The sequence below is a fragment of the Neopelma chrysocephalum genome, unplaced genomic scaffold (genome assembly GCF_003984885.1).
Source record: "Neopelma chrysocephalum unplaced genomic scaffold, ASM398488v2 Primary Assembly neopelma1_96814, whole genome shotgun sequence".
NCBI lineage: Eukaryota > Metazoa > Chordata > Aves > Passeriformes > Pipridae > Neopelma > Neopelma chrysocephalum.
The window spans coordinates 1,053,584-1,075,283 of record NW_020925458.1 but is presented as its reverse complement, the minus strand read 5'-3'; the positions used below and the strand labels follow the sequence as shown (position 1 = coordinate 1,075,283).

At 41.7% G+C, this 21,700-nt stretch overlaps 1 protein-coding gene across 1 annotated transcript; it reads right to left on the bottom strand.

Moving 5' to 3' along the window:
- Positions 1-8,596: 8,596 nt before the first annotated feature.
- Positions 8,597-11,280, bottom strand: LOC113981909 (acrosin-like). The gene is made up of 5 exons (XM_027709609.1): positions 11,140-11,280; positions 10,607-10,849; positions 10,005-10,270; positions 9,572-9,717; positions 8,597-9,122 (listed from the first exon to the last, which is right to left on the bottom strand). Exons 1-5 carry the CDS (start codon positions 11,223-11,225, stop codon positions 8,745-8,747), a joined length of 1,119 nt encoding a protein of 372 aa, XP_027565410.1. The 5' UTR covers positions 11,226-11,280; the 3' UTR covers positions 8,597-8,744.
- Positions 11,281-21,700: the final 10,420 nt, after the last annotated feature.

The window sequence follows — 21,700 nt, the reverse complement described above, 5'->3', positions numbered from 1 at the left end:
AAACCCTTTGGTTTGGAATACTCTTTACACAACTCTCCCTGTTGCATTGTATAATCCCAAATGAAACGTTTTGGGTAATCCCTTTGCTGTGGGCTTTAACTGGGTCTTTGAGCAGCAACGCTGTCCGAGTGCAAGGCACCTGCTCTGGGGCAGCTGTGGAAGCGGAGCCATGTCATGGTTAGAGCCATGTGGCATGGATACTGCAGCCCTCTGCCAAGAGGTGCTGGCTGGCATTATCAGATGGGCTGTCATGCAAAGTCTGTGTTCAGCAGTCTGTGGTCAGAATGGGTAAAACCTTGACGCCTTTCATTGAATCTGCACTCAAGGACAAAGAGAACATCCCTCCCCAAGGAAGCTGTCACAGCACCAAGATTGACAGAGTTCCGGAAGACTTTGGACAATGCTGTCAGGAACATGGTGTCATTCTTGGGGTGGTCCTCTGCGAGGACAGTAGTTGGATTTCGATGATCCTTGTGAGTATTCTGTGATTCTGTGAACATGTCACACAGTTGGGGGGATATGTGGTCCTTTGGGGTTGTGAAGAGTTTTGTTGGTTTGAAAAATTTGAAAAATTCATCCTGGATGTGGGCTGGATAGGAACTCAGGCATGAAGGGAAGGGGTGTTGTAAGAGGTATTTCCACAGGAACTTGGGGCAAAGGATGTTCTTCTTTCTGTAGCTAACACCAATGCTGGTTTTTAAGCACTTATGGCGCACTGAACCATGGAAGTGATTTTGAAGAAGAGAGAGCTAGAGAAGGGAGAAGGAATCACAGCATAATTTGGGTCTCCCTTCTCAGTGAGAGCTGAGCACTGCTGGCTTGGAGCTGAGGAAATTAATGGGAAATAAGTGAAGCAACGCATCACAAGATCTTCCGACCATCATTTCATGTTTAGGTGGAGTTTGAGTGACTTTAGCGTATGTAGAGTGTGAAAAGTAATACATATTTTCAAGTTAATGAAACAAAGTTCAGTTTTAGATTACCACCTGGATCATTCCTTTGGCTTAGTTCCCATTAGCTGCATTGATTTCAACAAAGCAAGACTGCAGCATTTTCATATCTCTCTATCCCTTGTTGCATGTCTCCCTTAGATGTTACACCAAGCTCCCTCAGTGTTCCCTCAGTGCTATGAATGTGTGCACACAGTTTGTCCCTGGTGACTTACAGCCAACACATGCACTCCTTGCTGAACTTTGTTTTTTAGTATTCTCCCCACAATATCCACTACAGTCACTCAAACAACACAAACTCAATATGAATATGAAACATCAATCAGGTGTATGTTGAGTGGAGTATCAAGCATGTGTCTATTGAATGGAACATCAGGCTTGTGTTTATTGCATGGAACATCAAGCATGTGTGGAACATCAAGTGTGTGTATATTGCATGGAACATCAGGTGTAAATAGGAATTGCAAGGAAGTTAATCATTTCATCATATTCCAAATTTTTACATACAGTACCATTATTAAAGCAAAACATATTAAGGCAAAATATATATATATATGTATGTATATATGCAGCAGTAGGTGACCATCCAAAGAGGATCCTACCATTGATGTTCTCTGTCTTTCTTCACTCCTTCTAGCACGTGATGTATTTCTTCCACATCGTGATGGACAGTAATCAAAACTTTGTCCATTTTCTTGAGCTTGCTTCAACAGCAGCTTTCTTATCAAGGTGAGATTCATTATGACAAGAGTATCAATTGATAAGATGTAAAAGGAGTTTAGTAATTAAAATCACATCCCATAATTTCAATGAAGTTACAGATCCAAACATTAGAGTGATTACTTGGATCTACAGCAATGTTATCTATAAATACAAAATCACAAGGGATTGTCATACAAGTGCATCCTTTTCCAATATATACAAATATGGTTTGAGGGGTTTCATCAGGATGTATTTCAAAATGATAAACCGTTTTTTCAGTATCAGGACAAATGTCTTGGGCTTTGATGGTGTTATGTTCGCAAATAAATCCTTCTTGTCCCCCCATAGCATATGCATTAACATCAATGGTTTGCCATTTACTTCCAATATGTTGGGCCCATGCTCTGTGTTCCAGGGGATAGACAGCTCCATTATGATTTAATCCTGAAGCGATGGTATGATTTGGCACATCGTCTGTACTGACACAGGTACTACAATGTGCACTGTGCCCAGCATTTACAGGGAGAAGAAGGGGAGCTTGCCCTGCCAGCCCTAGCCCCATCTGCCCCCAGCAGGAGCACTGCACATGGCAGGTGTTGGGGAACAGCTCCAGAACAATCAGCTGCCTGGAGCAGCCTCTCCCCATGCCCTGCAGCTGAGGGAGCTCCTGAGGGGCTGAGGGAGCCCGTGGGGGAGCCGCAGGGCCCTAACACCAGCTTCCACATATCGTGTGGTGGATGAGGACTTGTCTCATGGGTCGAGCACAAAAGGTAATAGTGAATGGGGTAACATCAGACTGGCAACCCGTCACTAGTGGGGTTCCACAGCGCTCCACCTTAGGCCCTGTGCTCTTCAGCATGACTCAGACAGAGGACTGGAAGGGATACTAAGTTTGCAGATGACAGAAAACTGGGAGGAGCTGTTGACTCCCTCGAAGGCAGGGAGGCCCTGCGGAGAGACTTGGACAAATTAGAGAACTGGGCAATCAGCAATCATATGAACTCCAACAAGGAGAAGTGCTAGATTCTGCCCCCATCAGGTATGGGGCAACACTGGCTGTTTGTACAGACAGGGGAATGAGATGCTGGAAAGCAGTGCCATGGAAAGGGACCTGGGGGTCCTGGTCGATGGCAAGTTGAATATGAATCAGCAGTGCCCTGGCAGCCAGGAGGACCAACTGTGTCCTGGGGGGGATCAGGCAAAGCAGCGCCAGCCGGTCGAGGGAGGGGATTGTCCCGCTCTGCTCTGCACTGGGGTGGCCTCACCTTGAATATTGTGTGCAGTTTTTGGCATCACAGTATAAGAAAAATAAGAAATATTAAGCTATTAGAGAGTGTCCAAAGGAGGTCAATGAAGATGGTGGTCTTTATTGAAGTGATTGAGGTCACTTGGTCTGTTCAGCCTGGAGAAGAGGAGACTGAGAGGAGACTTCATTGCAGTCTACAACTTCCTCCTGAGGGGAAGTGCAGGGGCAGGCACTGATCTCTTCTCTCTGGTGACCAATGACAGAACCTGAGGGAATGGTCTGAAATTGTGTCGGGACGTTAAGACTGGATATCAGAAAAAGGTTCTTCACCCAGAGAGTTGATTTGGAACAGGTTCCCTAGGGAAGTGGTCACAGCACTAAGCCTGACAGAGTTCAAGAAGCGTTTGGATGATACCCTCAGGCACAGGGTGTGACTTTTGGGGATGGTCCTGTGCAGGGCCAGGAGTTGGACTCAAGGATCCTTGTGGGTCCCTTCCAACTCAGCAGATTCTGTGATTCTGTAATTCCATGAAAAGCCACCCAGCCGTGCCTTTCCCACAGGGGCTCTGAAGATTAAAAATGACAAAGATCAAGTCAAGGCTTCTGCTGATAGCACTGTCCTGCTGCTAAACATACATAACAATACTCTACAAAGGTAGTTCAGGGACTTGTCCAGGAGCACAGACAAATGTTGTGTGAGAGAAAAAATAATAAATCTTACTGCACTTGGGCCTTGCTCCCTCTTTAACCTTTCTTATGATTCCGCTCTAGTTGTTTAAATCAACAGCACTTAGTAGAGATTGTACTTTTAATGAGGACTCCCTATGGAAATTGGAGAAAGAGATTCTTTTTGAAAAAAACTATAAAAGAACATTGCATAAAGAGAATATCATTACTGACACAATGCCTAGAAGCTTCAAATAAAACAGTAAAGCATGTAATTACCTATTGTTCCTTGTGTCCAACAGAAATGCCATTATGAAAAAAATATAGGGAACACAGGATAAGCTACAAGGAATAATCCATCTCTGGCGAGTGAATGATTTCTTAGTAGTTTTAGTCTGTAACTTACGGTTCAGTATCGTTTCAAAAAAAGACAAAGGTATGAAATGTTGGCCATTATCTCCTGCAGTAATGAGATATTCCTGAAAAGATGCACAGGAGCGTTTATAGCACATACTCAGTACCTTAGGGAAAGTGCAGTCTTGCATCACTCTTACCGCTACGGATTTTGCATTATAGAGGCATCTCAGTGATACTGCCAGATAATGGTGGCTTATGGCTTCTCTGAATAGATTATTAGATTTTTTTTCTCGTTGAAATTTTCCAGCCTTCTAAAGCAATAAAAATGGTGGACTGACAGCATCAGTCAGTTAGGAGAACTAACTGGTTGTCATTATGGGATTTTTTCCACAGCTCACACTGCATGTTTTTACGAAACAGAAAGGAAGGTGAGAGCTGCTATGAAATGGAAGCTCTTGAAAAAGTCCTAGTCATCACTTTTGTAGAGGAATTTTCCTTCTCATTGCATAACTAACAAATAGCAATGAAAACACAGCCCTATTCAGTCCTACAGTACTTCTATTACTCAGAGTTAATATTTTACTTAAGAACCTACAGTTATGATATCATTACCATAGTAGTCATAATTTGTTAGTCATTCTACATTTTGTAAAAATAACAAGAAATTCTCAGCTTGGCTTATGTACAGTGAGACTTTGAGATGGATAAATTTTACCTCAGGTATGATAGTTTATGTCTGAAAGTAACATCAGAGGTAAGTAGTGCCTGTGGTAGCTGATAGCTCTGAATTGTTTGTTAGGTATAACCCTACTTCCTAAAGGAGAAAATTGTGAGTTTGTGGAGATAAACATGTGAATAAAAAGTAATTTTTCTGGGATTTTTGTTGAAGAAAAATATGAATTAACTAAGTCCTGTCATGGATCTGACGTTTGTAATTATTGTCTTTTGATAGCAATCTCACTTTGTGTTTGGGTAAGCTATTTTTTGAAGCTCTTGCCCTACATCTTTGAAAAAATAAATTCTATGCAGTAGGATCATAATGCTGGTTAGGATTGTGATCTCTGACTTGGAAACTTTTTTAAAGAAGTAGAAAAGAGAAAAGATTACAAAATAATTGATCAGACATAAATTTAATGAGATATTCAATATTAAAAACTGGAGTACATTTTATAGAGATTAAAACCAGATATGAATATAAAAATATAGAAAAATACACACATAGGTGTGTGGGCGAGTAGGTGGGTGAACCTATTTAGCCAAAGAGGCCAATTAGGATTGTTAAAACAAGTCATGGATTCCTACTTGTTGTAGTGCTTGAATAGTTTGTGTAATTTCCTTCTCTCCTCTCCTGGAATGTGATTCCTAGGAATGTTTTATAGTCACCAACTTGGCAGGCACAGACAGCACAACAGGATTCCACTGCAGGAACCAATGTAGAAGGGTTATAGGCCTAATGGTAAATCCAATGGAAAATTCTGCTTACAGAGTCCCCAAAAAACTCCAACTATTTAGCATTTCAACAGTTCATCCTGCCAGAATATCAATGCCCAAAACAGATTCTTTAACTGGGGCAATTAGCACTGTCATGACAAATGGGGCAGTATTTCCTGTTGTTAAAGTAACCTTAGCTTGGAGGGTGGGGGTGGGATTTCCCCCCAAGCCACAGATCTATGATATAGCTTCTTTATTAGTTATATCACTATGCAATACAGCAATTTCAGCTTCTGTATCCACCAGAGCTAAGACAGTAAAGTTCCCTCAAATTGCCGCTTTATAGTTAAAGCAACACAGAGGCATCAGTTCCCCTCACATTAAAAGACTACAGTGGCAGCAAAACTGTCATTTCTCCTGTTTTGGCATTTGCCAGGCAGTGCCTTGAGGTAAGGTGGCAGTGGGGTGGAATAATTTCTTTGTATAGGTACTAATTTGGTGATGGTGAAATATTTCTGATGTTGCAATTCCCTTTATTTCTGATTGTGGGACACCAGTTTGTTTCCCTGTCACCCCTAAGGTAGCTCTTTTCTGGTTTTACCACCTTATTTTCATCCATCACCTGCACAGCTGGTTCCAAAACTACATCCCCCATGTCTCTCAAGGTATTTGCTAGGGCATCTATGCCTACCAGTAGCACTCACGACTTCTGGTACAATCAAGTGTTTAAGTGAAACAGGTCCTGCCCTTCTCAAAAGATGCATTTTTATACTTGTCATTACTGTTGCCCCATCCAGACTAGATCCTGTAATCAACACATGAGCCATGCCCATCTGATGCAGTAAACTAATACCTTCTTTCATTGTACACCAATTTCTGAGGGATGACATCAGTTTGTCAGTATCTGCATATGCTGTTAAAATTGCTGCACACAACCATTGGTACACAGTCGGCACAACAATATCCTGCTCACCAGGACCCCTGGTATTTCATAACTGAGCATCTGTTGTATCTGATCATCACTGGCTATAGGGCATAATAGATCTTTTTCACCCATTAAGAAGTGGATGTGTGCAGCACCATCATCCCAAGCTCTCAAAATCCATACTAGCATTCTTTCTCCACTCCTTTGCTGATAGAGCTCTGAAAATTCCCTTAACTCCTTTGGGCTATAAGTGCATGTGATCTGTACCCCTCCATCTGACACATTCCACTGCTTCTCCACTTGTATGAAGGGTTGCACTTGTACCACTTCCAAATCTGTTAAATCTGTCTCAAACTCAGAGTCTGAGGACTCACTCCAGATATTTCCATCCCATTCCTTGTGATCCTATGAAGATTTCATAGTGAGAGCAGGAACCTTTCTTTTCCATATTTATGCCTTCATTTGATAGCCTCCAGCCATTTTACAGTGCATTGCTGCTCATAGCACCTCTTTGCTTGAGTGGTAGTTATTTCTTGTGCCATCAACTCTCCATCCTGGAAAGTCCTGACTTCCAACTCTCTCACTTTGCTCTGCAGTGCTGTAAGTTCACAGCTGAGAGCTCTAAGACGGGTAGCTAATAGCCATCACTCTGAATGCACACACCACCCTCTTCCTTCTTTCCCTCCCCGTATACACTGAGCATGATGTCGTATGGTCTGGAATATCCCTTTAGTCAGTTTGGGTCACCTGTCCCAACTGTGCCTCCTCCCAACCTCCCATGCACCCTTAGCCTCCTAGCCACCATGGCAGTATGAAAAGCAGACAGGCCTTGGCTGTGTGTAAGCACTGATCAGCAATAACAAAAACATGTCTATATTGCCTGTGTTCAGCACAAATCCAAAACACAGCCCCCCTACCAGCCACTGTGGAGAGAATTAACTCTACCCCTGCCAAAACCAGCACATCATCATGAATGAATGAGAGCTATTTCATTCTAGCCCATGTTTCCCCAGTGCTGAAAGGGGTTTCCTATTCTGTCTTTGAGCACAATTAAATTAGACAAGAGTTAAAAAAGAGACAACTGGAAAGACATGAAAGAATATGAGTAAGCAATGGAGTTGTTTGCATTGGTTTTCTCTAAGAGGGAGAGAATTGATGTACCAGATAAAAAGGAAAAAAAAAAGAAAATAACCTTAAAATGAACTGCCTACATCAAACCAAACCAAATATCCCCAATGTTTTGGCTTATATACAGAGCAAACTTGATACAAAATCCATGGGGTGCACCAAAAATTTTGTATCAAGTTTGCTCTGCACATAAGTCCAAAGATGTGCAATTTGAAGCTGGAGGAGGAGGCATTAAACTACCCTCTCCAGAGCTTTCACAGCCTAGCCAGTGCTGCCTCCCTGTCTGCACCATGACCTCTGCTGCTGAGTTGCTTTGGACTGCCTTCCCATTCTCTTGCAGATCAGCCAGATCCAGTAGACTTTGGATACAGGAGATTTCTGCATTTGGGTCTGGTAGAGCTGAATCAAGTGGACTCTCACGCTCATCCAGCCTGATGGATGTGACTGCTTCTTTTGCCATCTCTGTGTGTGCATGTGTGCATTCCAAGGAGCCAACACACACCAACACACACACAGAGATTTACACAGTTGCTACAAACCAGGTTGACATCAACAGAGCAACGCCTTTACTAGCACCCAGGTATCCATAACCACCACATGAACACGAACATGAACACAGTCCAGTACTTTTCTGTTTTTCCAGGTGATCCAGATTGGATGTTTTCTAGTGAAACATAAACACACCTTCAATCCCTAGATTCATAAGCACAGTATATTTATAGATTCCTCAAATAACAGTATAGAAATTAATTTAAATAAATCCCTGTACTATTTGTGGCTGGATGTCAAGCTCCATATCTAGTCTTTGGTGCAAAGCTTGGGTCTTTCTAGAATCATGTCTTCTGGGTCATGAGAGAGTCCAGTTTCAAGTTCCCTGCTGCACCATACAGGTTCAGATAGAGGGATCCCACTGGTAGGCAGCCTAAAACACTTTACACTTCCAACTGCTGTTCCCAAGATCTGTAAGCCCCCCACTGCTCTGTGACCTGTGTTCCTTTTTTTCCACTGCACCCTCGCCCTCTTCTCTGACCAAGCACAGTTTCAATCCTTTGGAGTGACTCCCTCCTGTTGTGCCTGATGTGTCTGTCTCATTTTGCAGGTACCCTCTGTGAAAATCCTTGCCTTGCATGGGAGACTGAATAGGGCTGAAAACATGGTTAACTGTGAAACTAGAAAACTTTATTTCCACAGCTAAGTTAACTTCACGACTTGCATGCATGCAGAGGAGGAGCATGGGCAGGACAGAGCAGGCCTTTGGCACTGAGGCTGCCTTTGGATCAGCAGGCACTACCCCAGAAGGAAATGGTCATGGTCCACTGCAGCCTGCACTGGATCCTGTTCATCCTGCTTCTCTAGCCAGTTTTCTCCTTAGGGCCTCTAGGAACTTGTGCACCTGAGTAAAAAATTCCACCAGCTGCTGCAGTGGGAGTGGGAAGGAGCTAAACCAGTCCGATGGTGTTGGTATTGGTGTTGGTATTGGTGTTGGTATTGGTGTTGGCTTCTGAGAGGGGCTTGAGGCAGTCGTAAAATGATTCCATGCCCTTTTATCTGGTTGCAGGTCTATCTGGACCAGGATCCAGTCGTAGAAATACTGAGTGGAGGTGTAGACTCCGGGCTGGTTTGCTCTTGCACAGCCTTTTCCCCAGCTAGCCAAGCCAACGAGCCAGAAGTAGGCAGCATTGTCATCTTTGCATACCAGGGGACCACTGCTGTCACCCTGCAGTGGAGCAGAGACAGTTAAGTTGGTATCAGGTGGCTGCTGCCAGCACTAGGGCTGTCTCCTTCTCTCTCATAGCCCCAGCCAGAGCTGTATTCCTGGCAGAGAAAGGCCCTGCTCAGGTGCTGGAGCCTATAGAACTTTGGCTGGGAGCAAGCTGGGGGCTCTCTCTCATCTCTGCACAGGGATCCTGGATTTACAGAGCATGGACATTCCAGGGTCAGCATCTGGATGTATGGGCTGCCGAGAGCTCTAGATGGGCTTTCTGGGCAGAGTGCCAGCCTTGGGGCACTGGGCAAGGACCTGCAGATGGGGAAGGAGAGGGAAGCCCTATCAGCGGTGGGGACCTGGGGCTGGGGCAGTGACTGGCCCGGCAAAGCAGATGCTGGGCTGTGTCTGAGCAGTGGTGATGGGGCTGTCTGTGCTGCTGGGGGCTGAGTGGCTCCTACCTGGCAGGTGTCCATGGTGCCCTGTGGGTAACCAGCACACAAGTTGTGGGTGTGGATGGCCCCTGTGTACCACCAGCTGCTGTTACAGAGCTGGACATCGATGAGGTGGACCTTGGACTCCTGCAGGACATCGCTTGGTCTTCGATCTATGAGCACAGACAGGAATGAGCACCCAGCAGCTCCTGTTCCCTTCACTTCCTATCTGGGGGTAAAGCCCTTCCCTAGGGTTTCCCTAGGGTTCCCTAAGGGGGACACCATGTTGTCGTGCTGTCCCCCTTCTGTCTGGCTTTGGGGAGTGGGCCAGGACCATCTCTCCAGAGGCACATATCCTGCAGCCTGATTCTGGCTTTGGCCCCTGCAGTTGGGAACCCCAACCCATCTCCCTGGTGTTCCAAGCTTGCCCTCAGGGCACATGTCATTTTTGGGAACCCACCTCTTGCAGTGGTGGAACCCCAGCCAGCAATGTAGCACGTTTTCAGCTCTGACACTCTCAGTGTGGCATCAGGCACACAGCCCAGCTGTATGTAGTGGCTGCATGGGACTGGCTGGTCCAATTCCAGCAAGGCAATATCATTCCTCTCCTCACCGGGAGTATAGTGTTCATGAACCTGTAGCTGCTTAATCTGGCGCAATTGCACCTCAGGGCCCAGCTGAGTCAACCGGGTGGCCCCGATCACCACACGCCACATGCTGATGTTCCTGGGAGGCAGATGGAGAAAGGGATGAGAGGGAGCATAGCCATGTGCTGCAGCAGCCCAGCAGTTCCCTGCCTTCTCTTCCCAAGGCAGAGAGCAAAGCAGTGCTATAGAGGGTATGATTGCTCTAGCATGCCTTAGGCTCTGGTAATGTTGAGCTGGAGGCTGCTAGGAAGCAGTGGCAGGAGTGCAGCCTTCTCCCTGAGCAATATCTCAGCTGGGCTATGCAGTGCTGAGGCACTGGGTATACTGCAAGGAAATGGGATGGGAGTAGCATGTAGTGCTGCCAACTGGGCACCTGCTAGTTGTGGGGATATCTCTGTTCCCTGGTCCTCCTTACCTGGTGTTGATGAAGCAGTGGGCGGCTGTGAGGACCCACTGTGTGCTGATGAGGGACCCTCCACAGATATGCCCTGTGCCTGGTTTCTGGGTATCCTGGATGCTGACAATGCCAGGCCAGGCCCCTGGCTGGACACCTGAGCCACCCACGACACTCCATGTGCTGTCATCAGAAGCCGTGGGGCCATAGTCATAAGTCATGGGGCCGTAGGAAGCAGCCATGGGCCAGAGCCCGCAGGTCCCTCTGTAAGAAGAAAGTCATTGCTGTTGTGCTGCTCAGGCTGAAGGTCATCTGACTTTCCTCCCCACATGGCATTGTTTGCATGGCCAGCAGGGCCAGGGAATCTCATAGGGCATGTGTCTGTCTGCCCGTTTCTGTTTGAGTCCCACAGACAAGTTGCGCCAGCAATCCAGGAACTGTCAAGGAACTGAAGCTCCCACATGGGGTTCAGAAAGCTGTGATATGACCACAGGGGACAGGAAAAATCCAGTAAGGGTTTCCCAAGCTCCCCCCCAGAGCCTGAGGCCGCTTACCCGCAGGTGTCCCATGTGCCGAGCATGGGCTTGCACACAGTCAGCAGGACAAGGAGGCACAGCAAATTCATTGCTGCCAGTGGCATGTCTCAGCTGCAAGTAACGAGGGCTCATTGCCTCCAGTGCAGCCACCAGTGTAGTGCCTGCAGGCCCTAGGGCTGATGTCACAGAGTGGCTGATTTGGTGTTCTAGGCACAGAGGCCTCGGGGGACTGGGCAGGGGGAGGGGCAATGTAGAGTCATAGAATCATAGACTGGTTTGGGTTGGAAGGGACTGCAAAGATTGTCTAGTTCCAACCTCCTTGCCACAGGCAGGAACATCTTCCACTAGAGCAGGATGCCATCCAAGGCCATCCAACCTGACCTTGAAAACTTTCAGGGATGGGGCAGCCACAGCTTCTCTGGACAGCATGTGCTAGTGCCTCACCACCCATGGGACTTCCAAGCAGAAGGTAGGATTGGACATTGTTGACAGATTCCCAGTGAATGCTCTGCTGTTAGGATGCGGGTGTGCAGCCCCAGGGCAGGCAGCAGCACTTGCTGTAAGAGCTTGCGGGAAAACACCCCGTGTGCCATCATAGCCTCTTTGGGAAGTTCACTGACACCCTGCTCTCTGGATCACTTTGCCACCAAGTCCTTCCCAAAAAACTTACACCAGAGAACATTACTACCGCAGGCAGTATGCGTGTGTTTGGGTACTGAGGAGCCAATCTTGTTGTGGCTCTGCTGGGCAAGCAATGAAGTGCAAGCATACCCAAAAAGCCAAGCAGTGTCAACCTTCCTGCACAAAGCACAGTGAAACACAGGTGCAGCACTGTCCATGCTGGCCACGTCAGTCGCTGCAGCATCCTCTGGCAGGCTCCATGTCCTTGCTCTCTATGAGTTCTATTCCTGTTCTGGGACCACACTGACAAGGGTAGTTGTGGCATCTGGGATGCTTAGCCAAGGATGTGCAATTAGAAGCTGTAGACAGGGAAGGATGCTCCTGCTCTCAGCTCCACATGCCAATCTCAATGCCTTTGGTAAATCCAGTACCAGCCTTATCAGACTGCCTGCTACAGCTCTGTGGTGGAGCCTTGCTCACCTGCTGGACCGCAGGGCAGCCATGAGAGAAAAGCAGGAGCCAGCCACATGCGCTGCATTTGTTGAGCAGCACTAGGTCCCTGGAGGGGAGAGACCAGTGGCTCTCCTCTGGTGTCTTCTTGCAGAAGCCACCCCTGCCATTCTGCCCTGCCCCCCTTTACAAGACCTTGCTACTTAAACCCAATGCTTGGTCGAAGAGGAGAGCCATAAGAACAATAGAGAGACGGTAAAAAGGGGCCTGGAGAAGAGACTGAGTCTGGTTAGTATCGATGGAGGGGCATAAACATAAAGCGCACAGACCAATGTGGTTGGCCATATGTTCAACTTATTATTTAAATAAGTCAACTTTTATACAGTTTAGTTTGTTTTGGGCACATGCTTACAACAAGGTGATTGGATAGCTCAGTCTGTACACGCGTCTCATGTCTCCAGTTCATTGGACCTGATGTTCTGTCCACGTGGCCTGAAATCATACTTGGCATGTAGAGGCCTTCATAATTAGGGGCTTTCTGAAATCTGCAGGTGTACCTTTATCTGTACTTTCTCAAGGCTTTCTTGCTATAAACATACTATGTTCTCAAACCTTATAATTAGACACACAGCTAACAAGTATAAACATTACATATTTTCACACAGTCTATAAGTATAAACATTACAGCTTACAACTTCTAAAGTCATGTCAAGCAAGGCCTACAGAACTGCAATAGAAATTGTTCACAAAATTTGTATCCTGCAACAGGTTAGCTTCTCAGAGAGAAGGTAAAATATCAGGAACTCGGCACAAAAGGAGACGCCAGCATGGCAAGAGATATTTCATAGACTCCAGCTGATGTTAGGTAAGTTGAAGTAGAAGGTAAGATGGGGGTTTGTTGTTTTGTTTTTTACCAGTAGGTGAAACTACTGTTAAGGCAGCTTGTGAAAGTGATCCAGGAATAAATAAATTTGAACCCTGTTGAGCACTGCCCTTTCTCGGGTGAATCCTTTTTGTCCTGGTTTACTTTAAAGAAGAAGGTTGGTAATATTTTCCCAAGTGGTCTTAATGGGTTTTGAAGAGTACAAGCTGGCTCCAGGAGGTTATTCAAAAGCAGGTGATTTTATGTTTCATAGACCTCCTGATGGCCTAGCTGTCACTATTCCAAAAAGTTTAACCAGGGCAGTTCCATACTCAGCATGAGGCTCGTTTGATTCCTGTCTGAGATGCAAATTCTGTTGAGGCACCACATGGCTGTGAAGCATCCTAAACCTACCTTCTGTAATTTCTTGTCAAGCTTGCTACCATAATTGACTTCTTTGTGCAAGCACCACATTGTTCTCAAACATCTGCTTGGGAAGGTTTTTGAGGAAAAATTATTGAACAGAATGTTTTGAGACATGAACAACTGTCTTCCTAACATGCAACTAGCTTCCCTCACTCTTTCCAGTCTCTTAAACAAGAGACTCTTAAACAAGTGACTTGACCTTGATTTTCCCCTTTCCATCTCTGATCCACAAATGAAAGGAAAAGAGAAAGCAGCCAAACAAGCAGGTTTCTGTATTGTGAAATAACCTTTTTTTAATATGTAAATGGCCTTATTTTATTGGTAACTTGGATTTAGCACCTGCCATTTTTCTTCTTTCCTTTTAGTAATAGCCTAGGTGATACCTAGTTAGAAAGAATGTGGGAGAAATCCTTCTCACCTCTCTGGCGGAAAAAAACAAATATTGGCTAGCTTTAGGCTGAGCAGCTTGATTAGAAATATTAGTGTAGCTGCTGTTGCATGGAGACCCTACAACCTGTCTGGAAATCTGGCTAGACCATCAGACTACTGATGTGACCTTTTGCACTCGACTGCTTTTGATACTTAAAATGTGTAAGAGAAAACTCTCATTTTTCTTCAGAAATTTCAGCCATATCTTTGACTGTAGCATGGTCATTCTCTCTCTCTGGCTTTCAGTTACAGAATGGAGTAACGTTTGCACACTCTTGCATCCTGCATGAAGTGCATGTTTGGCTTTGATTTCTCAGCTGAGATTCTTCTTTCATTTAAGATCAGAAATGCATTGCCCAATAAAAGCCACATTAAATTGTTACTTCTTTTAAAAAATCACGCATCTCCTTGCTTCCCCTTTAGTCTGTAGATAGATATTAGTTATTAGATGGGTTAACTTGGGGGTTTTAATACAAGGCTTTATGTTAAAAGTTTGCTTTACTTAATAAAGAGCTTGCAAACTGTGATAGATTAGGATTAGCACATGTGATTAAAAAATGAAAAATTAAGGGAAAAGTTTTCATTTGCTGTCTGACTATTCCTAACTTTTTTCTAGAGGGCAACCTGTATTCAGTAATTTTGCTTTCTATACTTCATCATTTAATTTTCAAGTATTTCCATACTGCCTTAGTTTGACTTGCTCAGCTGAGCAGTGCAGAATAGCAATAAAAATCTGTGAACCTAAAAAACAAACAAACAAACAAACAAACCTCAAATAAACCAGACAAAAAACCCATTATTTTTTAAAAGTGATTAATTTCTGGGCAAATGTTGTTGTTTCTGACTTGAATAAAACAGTCTTTGATAGGTATGTAAGGTATCAAATATATTAAATCCTGATAATATTGCAAAATCTAAGTGTAAAAAAGGATGCTAAAACATGAAGCATTTAAAACAAGTTTCTTGGGGTTAAGGTTTATTTTTGCATTTTTCCCTTTTTTTTTTTTGGTTGCAGAAAACAATTTTATACACTGATGAGACAGAATGATAAAAATTGGAAATCTTTTTTTTTTTCCTCGTTTCATGAGGGAAGAATTGCTCTAAGAGAAGAGAAACTGCTGGATAATTACTTTGCAGTTTCAGTTGGCTAGTGTTGACCTCCTTCGGGGGTTAGTCAACAAACTAACATGTTTGTTCATGAGTGCTGATTTTATGGTATGCTTCTGCAAGAGCAGGTGATTTTTTTCAATAAATTCTAAAATACCCTTCTGTTTATTTGTGCTGATAAATGTCTTTGAAATTAGGATGTCAAGAATTCAGAATAGTACATCCATTGAAAGAAAATGGACACATGCATTTGTATTTAATAGCTGATAAAAACATTTTTAATATTATAAAAGGAACCAGAAACTCTACATCAGTTAAAACACTTGTGAAAATGTCAGACTTATAGGAACTCACTCAAACAACCTGATGAGAAGGCCTCTATTTTGGAAAGGCAATTGTAATCAGCAGCTCTTTCATGTGTCTACAACTCTGGAAGATCTTTGCCTTAGCACTTTGAAATCTTGGTGAACTTGGCTCGAATTTAACTTGTGTTAACCCCTTCTTTGCACCTCCAGCCCCCTTCATATTTTCAAAATATCTCTTGGAAGTGAAAACTAGGTATAGGACCTCCTTGAGGAGTGTTGTTTGAGGGTGAAACTGCTATTTTGAAGAGTCACCTTGCCACATGCAGGGCAAACTTTCATTTCCTGCAATTTGTGGAAATTGCCTGAGTGGTAAGATGAGAGAAAAATTAGTATTCTCTGTTCTCTCACTGTGAAAGAAGATAAAATCTCCATTTTTTAGGTAAGAAATGTTTTTGACTAAAATAAACCATTGTAGAGTGATAAGATCTTGTATGACAGAAAAGAAAGCACATCTCCTGTGGAAGAACAAGTTTCTGACCTCTTACAGTTTATTTTACTTGTACAGGTATGAGGACATCATTACATTGTATAAGGACTTACTTATATAAGTCAATAGTCTATTTGTGCTGTGTGACAAAGAGTAAAGAAAAAAATTTTATTTAGCTTCTGTAATGATTTAGTCCTGTGACAAATTAGTAGGCATTTATTTACTTGAAATAATGTTCTTCTGCTGTTTCCTGTTGTGATGTGCATCATTGAGACTCCAGGAATCAGCAATACGCCAAGAGGCGCTCTGCTAAGTACATACATTGGTGTTACTATATAACATGAAGGACCTGTCCTTTCTGTTTTAAGCATGAAGAGAGGAAAAAAATCTACTGCTGCAATACTTTCCAACTGAGCAGGGACCTTCATTAGGAGTTGCTACAGCAGCGCATTTTGGAAAAAAGGTCTTAATTAAAAGATCAAAACAAACAGGAGGAAGGACCCATCAATTCTTCCAAAAGGAAAAAAAAAGCTTTTTAAGAAAAACAGGCTGTGTTCTATTCTTATGCTATATTTGGCATAAAAATAGGCAAATACAGCTGGTGGAATTGATTTTTTTTTCAGAAGCACCCATGGAAAACGCTTCCCTCATTCATCATTTCCTGTTTCCTATTTTTGACTCAAACCCATTCCACAGTAATGCTACAAAACAAAATATCCATAAAGCCTGATGAAAATTAAATAATTTCCATCTGTATATCAAAAGTGCACCATATCAGTTGTTTTGGCTTTAGAGTGGGGCCCTTTTGATTAAATTTGTAAAAATACCTTTATAATAAAGATTGTTCATGCAAGACTTACAATAACTATAAAAAAAATTATGCTCTGGAAAAGATTAATTTCCTTTGATTTGACCTGTGACATGGACAGTGTCTAGCTTGCTTATATTTCAGGTTTGACTAATACTTGTTTCAAATTTAAAAGCTTTTTGTAAGCATAATTATGAGTAAGTTTACCGGTCTCCTAAAATCTCCATACTTATTCCGAGTTTCCATTGCATGAGTGACTTTAAAGATGATACAAGTGTACTCATTTAAAAGCAAAAGAAGCTTTCATTAAGTTTTGAAGTTGCATAAAAATGTAGAAATCACTTTCAGAGTGCTATAGTTCATTTGCAAGAAAGTAGGGTGGAAAATGTTCAAGTTGTGTATTATATATACAAGTGCCTTAAGTTGTATGAAGTGGTATTCTAATTTGAAAATCAAATGTAAAAGGTCACTGTATGTTTACATGGTTGCTAGCCAATTAGCCATATTGAGTTTGATAATGTGGACTGCTGTTCTTATATACATTAATTCTTAGAGTGCTTGGTTGTGAAATCCTGCTGCACCACACTAAGTGTATTTAATAGGCTTCCCATGAGGCTTAATTAGTTTTTTTTCTAATTGATTCTCCTCCATTCTGCCCTTTCTCTGCCCTAGCATTTAGCAGAACTCTGAATGAGTTGAAAAAGCAAAGGCAAAGAAGACTTCCCAAAAGAAAAGACTGCTTATTTATAAATATGAGATAAATTCCAAAGTAAGGTTTTTAAAAATTAAAATATTATCCAGGTTTCAAAGTAGGGCATGCTAATTCCCTGGCATAGTGGGACATTATGCTGACATGTACAGCCTGACTCTCTTCTATGTCAGTGCTTCAAATGTCCCGGGTGCAAATATTTATCTCTGTACCACAGTGATGAACAGCAGGGAAGGGGCAATTTTGGACAGTTTTGGTCATTAAAACAACTCCATATTAATTCTATAGCATAAGGTAAAACTAAAAGTCTGGACTGGGAAGCCTTTCACTTCTGTGAGGGCAATGGCCTGACATGCTATACCTAAGAGCAAAAGAAAGCCACTGTCTTTGAAAATAAATGACAGTGTATTTGGCAGCATTTTACATTTGCTTGCACAGCTGCGAATCTAGATGAAAAGACTTCCAATTCAAATTTGAAATCACACTGCATTTAATAAATCCAGTCATACCATAGGGGACTGATTTCCTGGCTTTATTCCAATGATATTTTTCTGACATACAAGGAGTGTTGTGCTTACACTTTCAATTTCATAAACCTCCTTATTAAATACCAAAAAGCTGTCAATAGCTTTTACTATTTTACAGAGTAAAATAAAAGCTATTTTGGAATTTAATAGGTTTGCTTAGTTCAGCCAGTGCTGTAAGCCGTAGAATTGTATATTTTTATTAGAAGTATTTTATTCTTTCATCCATTTTCAGGTATGCCTAGAATATGTTGTAATATAGCATCTGAAAACAAGAGTTCCTAATAAACCTACTGGTGTTGTGTAAAATCAATTTGTAACTGCACGTAACTGTATGCAAGTAACATGAGAAGGGAATATTGTCCTTTCACCTCTTTTTTTTTTTTAATTAAAATTTACCCTGCACTCACATTTAGACTTGAACTGCAGCAGACTCAATTTTATTCCAGAAAGTCCATTTGGTATAGAGTGAGAAGTATTTGTCTGAGTTTATTGTTCTACAGTAAACTCACATTGGTTCACTGGTCTTTCTTTTTTTAAAATTTTTACCAACCTTCTAGGCTATTGAACAAAACCTACCTCATGTTTATGTATGTAACACATGAAAAGATCTTTGAGCAGTATGTAGCATCCATGCTTCAAACATTCAGCACCTATTTCCAGATGTTTTCATGTGTGAAGATGATGATCTAGCTCACCACCACAGTCTGTTCAATACTTCAGTTTTCTCTCATTAATTTAGTTCATTTTGAGACATGAACCTAAAGTCACCTTGCATACACTTTGCAAATGCTCTGAAATTTCTCTATGCCTATAGAAGTCTAACAGAATACATTTGTAAATTATCCCCAATGTAGCATGATATAAAACTGTATGACAGGATATGCATGACCACCTTTTCGGTAGCTTTGTGAGAAGTATTGATAGTGCTGCATAAAGATCTATTTTTTGTTTGTGTACCTAGCAAATGAAGAAGACTATAGAGTTATAGAACAAATGTTAATGACATCTCTCTCCATGAAATGTCATCTATAACAAGCACATAGTGACTTTTACAGAGTTTGTTTCTGTCATTCAAAGTATTTGCCTCAGGGTGAATTAATGAGCTGGATTCAAATCAGAAATATTGGTATCATTTTACTACCAAAAACATAACTGCAGTGATACCTCTAGCATGATACAATCAACCTTTAGCCTTCCACACACTGTTGGAAGGCTGGTTTGAATGAAAAGCCCCAGAAAAATAGACCATCCTCTGAGAAGTTACAGGCCTCTTGATAAAAAGGCCAGCAAAGGATTCCTGCTCAAAATAACTAAGAAACAGCTGCAGTGTCAGAGGTTTTCCTCCAAGTCAACATCTCTTTGCAGATATTTAAAGATAGTTTATGACATTGTGGAAAGTAGTCCCTAAAATTATGAAACTTGTAAAAGAAACTTGGCTGGAACTTCACAGGTGAGGTCATGAAACATTGAAGTTACTCTCAGAAAATTATTGCCTTGTTATTTCTAGAAGCATTTATTACAGCAAGAGAATTCTAGCATAAAAATGAAGTTTGCACAATAAAAGACTGCTTTGTTTCACAAATATATGATTTTAAAAATATACTTTTTAATGGGTGTTGCTGCCTCAGAATTATAACAGCAATTATCATTCTAACCTGCACAAGCAGTGTAATGAGATTTCAGTGTCAGGAGGCTGGTTATCTATCTTTCCTAAATTTAGTCTTTACAGGGGTTGGTGGTTTTACACCTGTATGGGAGAAGGAAACAAATCCAGGAATGTCCAAATCCTAATACCAGGCAGCTATATTTCAGTTCTCTAGACTGTGGCAGGTTTTCCTCACCAATTACAAAAGGAGTATATGAAATCTGAATTCAGTTTGGAGATTTCCTATGTCTCCTATTGACCTGCATGTCTGTCTGGATCTTTCACACTTCAGTCTCAAACCTCTTCTAAAAAGTATCTGTACACTTCTCTTTTCTCTATGGAAAAACCTTTCTTGTCAATTTCATATGACAATTTCAATCCCTTTTAAGGAAGAAAGCAAATAGAGGGGAGGAAAACAACAGCAGCAGAAGCAGAGTCAGATTGTGTCTGTTTATTTAATTCCAGAGCAAAAGGTGTATGTATCTAACAACTGCACCTTCAATACGTATAGAAAAGATCGTTTCCCTACACACTAACATGTGCAAAGAATATTTCACACTGATTAGGACTCTGAAGTGATTTGGATGATCCAGGACTGGTATTTGTATTTCTCTCTACTTCAGGAATTCACTATATTCCAATTGTATGCTAAACCTGAAGAGAAGATTGACATCATATACTCTACCATTTGCAGAGTGAAATAAGGTCCTGTGACTGTCTTAGCTTCCTTGTCATGTGACATTTTCTTCTTTCCTCCTTTGAAACACTGTTGATTTATATACATATATATATATATAAATATATATATACACACATATATATATATACACAGAAGCCTACCTTCAAGGACTACAATGTACTGTTTTCACCTTACACAACTGAATATAAATGTAAGAATATATTTGTAAAGTATTTTTGAAACAACATAATCAAAACTTTCTATTAACACAAATGCTGGTGTTTGGTTTCCATTTTCTTTATAAAGACGACATTAATGAGTGCTAGAGAATAAAGGGAAACTAAAGCAGAACTGTGGGGACACTAGAGCCAACAGTGATGGTGTAATTTTACAATGTAAGAGTCTTGAATAGATTTGACCACATTATGAAATAGAGTGTTTCCTCATATGTAGTTAAATAGTTAACACAGTTAATCCTGTTGAAAAATGAGAGACTGTCTTGCATCCCATAGACTCAAAAAACACAATAGAAAAGACACTGGATATCATATAAAGGAGCTATAAATTTCCATGCTTTGTTGGATCCATGGTCATTTAGAAGGTTCATCTTCAAGAAATTACAGCAGTAAGAAATGCTTTTAAAGGCTTATAAACAACAGTTATATATGGTTGGGGTTTTTACCTTCACTCCAGAGAAATGCATTTACATTTTTGTGAGCAGAGATATATACATAGCAATTCACTATAAATTGCATTTTCAGTAGCAATTACTTTTAATTTGAATGTCTATCTATATAAGTTCTTCCATCTGAACTGGTTTTAGAATATCCTGTCCTTAGAAATAGTATAGGAAATCAATGTGGTTACTATGAGTGTAGTGGTTGCTAAGAGAAATAGTGATTTTTGCACTAGAGCCACAGAATTCTTTGTAATAATTATGACAGCTATGATATCCAAAGGCAATATGGATGCATCTGGATCTAAGATGAATCTGAATCAATGAATTTGGACATGAAACAATAAAATTGGTATTATTGTGCTTAACTAAGATTCTACGTGATTTGCTTTTTTTCCCAAGATCAAAAAAAAAAAAAAAGAAAAGAAAAAAGGGGGAAAAAAAGGCATTTAGAAGTTGGAGAAACAAGTCTCCAGACAGTGTGCACTTTATTCCTCTTAAGGTCTGGCATGCGGCATAGAGTTTTTCACCATGATTAGCAAACACATATAGTTACTAGTGTACATTGATCAAGGTGAGAGCTAAAACAGAGGAAAGATGCAGTGTCAGGATGCAGATGGAGAGTCAGCAGGCTGGAGGACAGCAGTTCAACAGGAGACTCCAGGCAGAAAAATTTACTTTCTTGCTGGAAGCATCCAACAGGTATCAAATACCTGACATTAACTGTCGAGGTTCAGCTCACCAGGTTTGACCCACAATGACTTTAGTGATACTCAGACGCACATATTTACAGGGAAAAAAAAAAAGAAAAGCCAAGAAAAACAAAGAAAAAGGAGGGGGAGTTATAA

Excerpts from the sequence above, each read along its gene's own strand:
- LOC113981909 (XM_027709609.1), bottom strand. The coding sequence starts at position 11,225 with ATGCCACTGGCAGCAATGAATTTGCTGTGCCTCCTTGTCCTGCTGACT. Across the intron at positions 10,850-11,139 it reads GGCACATGGGACACCTGCGG|AGGGACCTGCGGGCTCTGGC; the intron begins GTAAGCGGCCTC and ends TTCTTCTTACAG. Across the intron at positions 9,123-9,571 it reads GCACCATGGACACCTGCCAG|GGTGACAGCAGTGGTCCCCT; the intron begins GTAGGAGCCACT and ends GCTCCACTGCAG.